At 40.1% G+C, this 7,689-nt stretch overlaps 1 protein-coding gene across 2 annotated transcripts in view; it reads left to right on the top strand.

Annotated features, from left to right (window-relative positions):
• Positions 1-486: 486 nt before the first annotated feature.
• LOC143933610 (natural cytotoxicity triggering receptor 3-like) overlaps positions 487-7,689 on the top strand; it is a 24,657-nt gene continuing 17,454 nt past the window's right edge. Inside the window, exon 1 of one of the 2 annotated variants that reach the window (XM_077456558.1) lies at positions 487-1,144. In XM_077456558.1, coding sequence (XP_077312684.1) covers positions 1,087-1,144 — 58 coding nt within the window. In that variant the 5' untranslated portion in view covers positions 487-1,086. The remainder of the gene's footprint in view (positions 1,145-7,689) is intronic. The other variant, XM_077456557.1, reaches the window with a different exon arrangement.

The raw sequence follows: 7,689 nt of genomic DNA, 5'->3' as shown, positions 1-7,689 counted from the left end.
GCCCATTATGAGGGGTCCCCACCATCCCTGCACTGAGTTCCCAGGTCTGTACACCCGCTGTGCCCATTATGAGGGGTCCCCACCATCCCTGCACTGAGTTCCCAGGTCTGTACACCCGCTGTGCCCATTATGAGGGGTTCCCACCATCCCTGCACTGAGTTCCCAGGTCTGTACACCCGCTCTGCCCATTATGAGGGGTTCCCACCATCCCTGTGCTGAGTTCCCAGGTCTGTACACCCGCTGTGCCCATTATGAGGGGTCCCCACCATCCCTGCACTGAGTTCCCAGGTCTGTACACCCGCTGTGCCCATTATGAGGGGTTCCCACCATCCCTGCACTGAGTTCCCAGGTCTGTACACCCGCTCTGCCCATTATGAGGGGTTCCCACCATCCCTGTGCTGAGTTCCCAGGTCTGTACACCCGCTGTGCCCATTATGAGGGGTCCCCACCATCCCTGCACTGACTTCCTGGGTTTTTTTAACTTTTAGGTTCGTTAACTTTTCGTAACAATTCCGAATTTTCGTTATGAATTTGGATTCGTAATACGTAAACGAAATTTCGTACGGAATTTGTATGCATAAAAATCCGTATTTCGGATTCGTACGAATTTCCGGAAATCCATAAGAATTTTCGTTTCGTACAAAACTAATCGCACGTGTCTAGTCATTTATGGGTAAGAAAATCTCTGTAGGCATACATTTAAAATCCGCAAAATTTTTTTTGGGGGGGGCTTTTACCTGTATTTTCTTTTAGGTAGGTGATAGGGTCTCTTTATATGGTATTTTCTTTCTCACCGGTCTATAAGAGGTCCCAAGGGCATGACGAGGTCCGACCACATCTCTGATTCCTGTAGCTGTGAAATATTGTGGTCTCCTGAAAGTGGGTCTTCATCTACTAAGATGTCCATGTCAGCAAAAATTGCCCGCAAAATTTGGAAACCACAATAGACTTTCTGTATGTAGATACCAGAACACATGACCTGTCTACCGCCTATTGTAACCCCCCCGCCCCCCCCCCAGGGAATTCACAGACCATTTATGCCGGTTCCTTTTTAGATCATTATCTTCCAGAAACAGTCACAGCAACATGAACCCGATCAACCGACTTCTTCTCCTTCTTCATTGGACACAAGCGTTGTCTATAGGTGAGTGCCTCGCACTGGGCTATACTGGGCTGGCTGGGAGAGGTCCAGTAAAAAAATCATTCTTCAGGTTGTGGGCGGTCATTGGAAATTTATTTGCTGCATTTTACACCTTTTGGTGATCACATAGATATATTGTTTGAATATTAAAAAAAAAAAACATTTTTTTTATTTATTTATTTTTTTTGCGGGTCTTTTTTCTATTTCTTATTTTTTTTTATTTTCTTCTTCTTTCATTTTATTTTTTTTTTTTTCGGTGTTAAAGTAGTTAAGATGTGTATTTATTATATATGTAAGTTGGGAACTTGTTTAAATATGTGTAATGTTCTACAAAAACTTGAAATAAAATCAGAATTGAATAATTTAAATGAAAATTAATTAAAAAATGACAATGCAAAGAGCGTTATTGTGTGCATACGGTATATATGCGGTGTGAATGCGCTCTGCCATTGTCTGCAATGCACTCTAAAAACACATTGCTTGCTTTTTTTTATTTTATTTTTATGTATATATAGTGCTATTATTGACGTGTGCTGTAATGCGATGAATAAAATATGGTTCCATGTCTACATTTTTTTTTCCCCAGAACACATCAACACAATGGGGGTTATTTACTAAAGGAAAATCCAATTTGCACTGATAGTGCTCTTGGAAGTAAAGTCGCTGTAGATCCGAGGGGGACATGCACGGAAAATAAAAAACAACATTTTAGCTTGCACAGGATTGGATGATAAAATCAGCAGAGCTTCCCCTCATTTCAGATCTACCCCTTAGATTTAGAGCGGCTGCACTTCCAAGTGCACTTGCAGGGCAAAGTGGATTTGCCTTTCGTAAATAACTCCTAATGTTTGTATAGGAATATGGCACATAGATGGCAATAGTATTTAATGTGATCAACATAGCTTGACACACTAGGTATAAATGAGCCCCGAGGTGATCCACAGAAAGGAAAAGCATTGTCCAATATTCCATTTCCCAATTTCTTTGGGACTCAATTTACTATTAGTTTATTTAAATTTAAACCGAATTTCAGTTTTTTTTTTTTTAATATATCTTTTATTTTCCCCTGAAAGACTATTTTATGTTTTCACTGCTTTCACATTTCATGTTTTCTTTGTTTAGATTTTATTTTCGTCTTTTTTATAGATTTTTTTTCCTCTGGAAGACTACTTTATGTTTTCAATGCTTTTACAGCAAAGAAAAATTTTTTTTTTTTTTTTTTTTTTACAGAGCTGAAACCCAATAACCCAATTTGCTATTAGTTGAATTAAATCTAAACCTAATTTCATTTTTTTATATATTTTATATATATATATATATATATATATATATATATATATATATATATATATATATATATATATATATATCTGGAGGACTATTTTATGTTTTCACTGCTTTTACAGTAAAGAAACCTTTTTTTTTTTTTTTGGTTAAGATTTAAACTGAATGTATTTTTTTTTTTTTATATATATTTTATTTTCCTCTGAAAGACTATTTTATGTTTTCACTGCTTTCACGGTAAATAAACTTTTTCTTTTTGTTTACAGTAATGAAACCCAATTTACTATTAGTTGAATTAAATCTAAACCAAATGTCTTGTTTTCTTTTTTTATATTTTATTTTCCTCTTTTTAATATATTTTTTTCTCCTCTGGAAGACTATTTTATGTTTTCACTGCTCTTACAGCAAAGAAACCTTATTATTATTTTTTTTACAGAGCTGAAACCAAATAACCCAATTTGCTATAATTTGAATTAAATCTAAACCTAATTTCAATATATTTTTTATATATTTTATTTTCCTCTTATATATATATATATATATATATATATATATATATATATATATATATATATATATATATATATATGTGTGTGTGTGTATACACACACACATATGTATGTGTATATATATATATATATCATTTTTTTTTTCCTTATTTCCTTCTGGAAGACTATTTTATGTTTTCACTGCTCTTACAGTGAAGAAACCTTATTTTTTTAAATTTTTTTACAGAGCTGAAAACCAATAACCCAATTTGCTATTATTTTAATTAAATCTAAACCTAATTTCAATATATTTTTTATATATTTTATTTTCCTCTTTATATATCATTTTTTTTTTCCTTATTTCCTTATGGAAGACTATTTTATGTTTTCACTGCTCTTACAGCGAAGAAACCTTATTTTTTTAAATTTTTTTACAGAGCTGAAAACCAATAACCCAATTTGCTATTATTTTAATTAAATCTAAACCTAATTTCAATATATTTTTTAAATATATATATATTTTTTTCCTTATTTCCCTCTGGAAGACTATTTTAAGTTTTCACTGCTTTAACAGTAAAGAAACGTTTTTTTTTTACAGTGATTACTTTTTTCCCCAGACTACAAGAAGCATTTGCCTTAAACTGCCTTGTCCAGAAAGGCAGTAAATTCGGTTCCATTCACTTTTCTTTACTTTTCTCAGAAACAATGAATTTGCTGTTTTTGTAACTTGGTTTATTTGCACTAACATACAATTTCTCAGGCCAAGGCCAATCTTTCTACAAGGTCCCAGCAGGACTCTTTACTTTTCTGAAATAGCGCTGACAACTTATAATATTAAAATCCCAATAAAATACATTTACGTTTTTGGTTGTAATATGAGAAACTGTGGACCATTTCAAGGGGTATGAATACTTGAAGGCACTGTAAATTGACGATTGCCAGGACTTGGAAAACTCCCGTACTTGGCTCTGAAGGGGGTAAAAACCACGCCAATGATATTATGGTGAATGAGGAGATGACCGCTTTCATTTTTGGACACACATGAAAAATTTCTTCTGGTCTGGCAACCATGACTTGCATATGTCCAACCATATAGATTTGACAACACACTTATCTCGATTTCGTGCTCCTCCGACACACAACCCCGCAGGACTCTTCTCCTTTTCTCCCCTCTCTCCTTTCTGGCTTTCCCTTTTTCTCTTCATCTCTTTCCCACCGATAATGAGGTCTTATGTCTATCTACATTCAGCTGTATGTTGGATGTATTCTTCTTAATGCATTATACGGTGTAATCTGGATTCCCAAGCTGCCTCAGCTAGTGACATTTGGATCTTTGTTGATACGAGGTGCCGAGCCTGGAACTTGCATAATATATTTTTTTCGTGTTGCTTATTTTGATTTATTTTTGTTCAACATGCAGTGTAACCATGGGCGTAGCATATGGGGTTGCAGGGGTCACAATCGCAAACCTTGCCCCTAGCTCCAGGGGGACCCTGCCGCCTCCCTGTCGTATTATCATATCCTCCACAAAGTCCAGCTCCGATCTGCCCTAGGGCCCCACAGCCATGCTCCAGCACTGGGCTTCTACTTTGGCTTCCACAGTCCACACCCCTCTGTTCCCATTGGCTGGGAGAAGCTGTGAGCCATTACCTGAATGGAGAGGGGCACAGGGTCAGAAGAGCCCAGGATGGGGAAGTGTCTGTGTTGGCAACATGGAATGGTAACCAAGCTCAGCGAGGCAAGAGGAGGAGAGTGTCGTCCTGTAGCCACGATGGGACCGATGAGGTATGGCACTGCCCGGTGTCTCCTAGTCGCCAGCTGGGATTCTCTGTACCCCCCCATCCAGGGATGTCTACTTACCCCACTTCCCTGACAACTGGGGAGAAGACACACACCTCCGGGAGGGGTCCTGCCAATGCTGACAGAGAAACCTTCAGAAATTGCTAAAACAAATTTCACAGGTCAGAATGGCAACATAAAGGCAGATACACCCTGTGAAGGCTGACAGACTGTGTGTAAAGGAATGTGATTTCAGCCCTGTGTAATATGGGGGGGGGGGGGGCTGTATACAGTGCTGAGATGGGAAAGGAGCTCTGCCAAGTGACCTACCAGGGGTCCCTGCCCTCTGATTCTCCAGGGGTGATCCCTGTCCTCTGATTCTCCAGCGGTGATCCCTGTCCTCTGATTCTCCAGCGGTGATCCCTGTCCTCTGATTCTCCAGCGGTGATCCCTGTCCTCTGATTCTCCAGCGGTGATCCCTGTCCTCTGATTCTCCAGTGGTGATCCCTGTCCTCTGATTCTCCAGAGGTGATCCCTGTCCTCTGATTCTCCAGCGGTAATCCCTGTCCTCTGATTCTCCAGCAGTGATCCCTGTCCTCTGATTCTCCAGTGGTGATCCCTGTCCTCTGATTCTCCAGCGGTGATCCCTGTCCTCTGATTCTCCAGAGGTGATCCCTGTTCTCTGATTCTCCAGTGGTGATCCCTGTTCTCTGATTCTCCAGTGGTGATCCCTGTCCTCTGATTCTCCAGCGGTGATCCCTGTCCTCTGATTCTCCAGAGGTGATCCCTGTCCTCTGATTCTCCAGCGGTGATCCCTGTCCTCTGATTCTCCAGCGCTGATCCCTGTCCTCTGATTCTCCAGAGGTGATCCCTGTCCTCTGATTCTCCAGCGGTGATCCCTGTCCTCTGATTCTCGAGATGTGATCTCTGTTCTCTGATTCTCCAGTGGTGATCCCTGTCCTCTGATTCTCCAGCTGTGATCCCTGTTCTCTGATTCTCCAGTGGTGATCCCTGTCCTCTGATTCTCCAGCTGTGATCCCTGTCCTCTGATTCTCCAGCGGTGATTCCTGTCCTCTGATTCTCCAGTGGTGATCCCTGTCCTCTGATTCTCCAGCAGTGATCCCTATCCTCTGATTCTACAGGGGTGATCCCTGTCCTCTGATTCTCCAGCGGTGATCCCTTTCCTCTGATTCTCCAGCAGTGATCCCTGTCCTCTGATTCTCCAGCTTGAACCCTGTCCTCTGATTCTCGAGATGTGATCTCTGTTCTCTGATTCTCCAGTGGTGATCCCTGTCCTCTGATTCTCCAGCTGTGATCCCTGTTCTCTGATTCTCCAGTGGTGATCCCTGTCCTCTGATTCTCCAGCTGTGATCCCTGTCCTCTGATTCTCCAGCGGTGATTCCTGTCCTCTGATTCTCCAGTGGTGATCCCTGTCCTCTGATTCTCCAGCAGTGATCCCTATCCTCTGATTCTACAGGGGTGATCCCTGTCCTCTGATTCTCCAGCGGTGATCCCTTTCCTCTGATTCTCCAGCAGTGATCCCTGTCCTCTGATTCTCCAGCAGTGATCCCTATCCTCTGATTCTCCAGGGGTGATCCCTGTCCACTTAGTTTAAAAGCTGATTGGTTTCTATGCAGAAGTGAGCCTGATTTTGCACTTTCCAGCTTCCCTGTCCTCTGATGTAAAGAGGAACTCTAAACTCTTAAGCCCCTTTGGGTATCTTGGTGTGTGGTGAATGTATCTGCACTCACGTTGGAAATAGTGGCTGGGGCAGGTCAACTTTTGCATTGGGGCCCACAAGCTATGCCTCTGAATGTAACCATCTAAATGTTGATTTTATTTGTTGGACTGAATATTAATAAAACTCTTTGTAAAAGAAAATCTACTAGTGTATGGCCAGCATAAGTTGGACAGCTCCATTTTGCACAGTGCAAGACATGGCTGGGAGACACGACTCTGTTACTAGCGGCAGATCGTTGATCAGGCCTCCCGGTGGGACGAGAGGCTCAGGAAGAGTGGCGGGAGGCAGCGGGAGGGGGGGGACATCCTCCGGGATAACAGCCGATCATCGAGCATCGGTCATTATCCCTGTAAAGCCGATCGCCAGCTCTAAAAAACGGTAGCGGGATGATGCCTGCAGCTGCGGGCATAATCCCGGTATAACCCCCGAAAGCCGAGTACACACATCTGCGTACGCTCAGCGGGAAGGGGTTAAATATGTCACAGGTCCCAGAAGATTGCCTGGCCATTGACAACTCGTGGCTCGCGCATGCACAGTGCATAACCGGACCGTGAAGCTACAGCCGAGCGCCCACAGTTACAATGCTGGCACCGTGGAGAGGAGCGAGGCTTCGGGCGGCCGCATCGCTGCAACGTGGGACAGGTGAGTGTCCGTTTATTAAAAGTCAGCAGCTACACTTTTTGTAGCTCTTGACTTTTAAATGGGTGGAACGTCGCTTTAAAAGATATCACATACCTCATATGGACATTTATCTTCGTAAAAACAACACATACATTGCATTAAAAATACATAATGCATGTTATTATTCATTTTTAGCACTTTATTAGTAGTAGTGGTAAATTATTATTATTATTATTATCATTATTTATAATATTAATACTATTGTTATTATTATTATTATTATTATTATTATTTTATAAAATTTATAATAATAACAGCAACAACAGTATCATTATTTATTTTTATTATTAGTAGTAGTGGAAGATTATTGTTATTACTATTATTATTAGTAGTAGTAGTAGTACAAGTAGCAGTAGTAGTAGTAGTATATTATTTTTAGCAGTAGTAGGTTATTATGATTATTATTAGAAATGATTATTAATATTAATATTTTATATTATTATTATTATTATTAGTAGTATATTATTATTATTTTATTAATATTAGCAGTATTATTATTAATAGTAGCAGTTTATTATTTATTATCATTTTGATTATCATTATTCTAATTATTAGTGTTAGTAGTAGTATATTGT

Source organism: Lithobates pipiens, unplaced genomic scaffold (genome assembly GCF_037356315.1).
Source record: "Lithobates pipiens isolate NorthernLeopardFrog02 unplaced genomic scaffold, aLitPip1_a1.2 Scaffold_27, whole genome shotgun sequence".
Lineage (NCBI taxonomy): Eukaryota > Metazoa > Chordata > Amphibia > Anura > Ranidae > Lithobates > Lithobates pipiens.
Note: the sequence above shows the minus strand (reverse complement) of the source record. Positions and strands in the feature narration are given on the sequence as shown.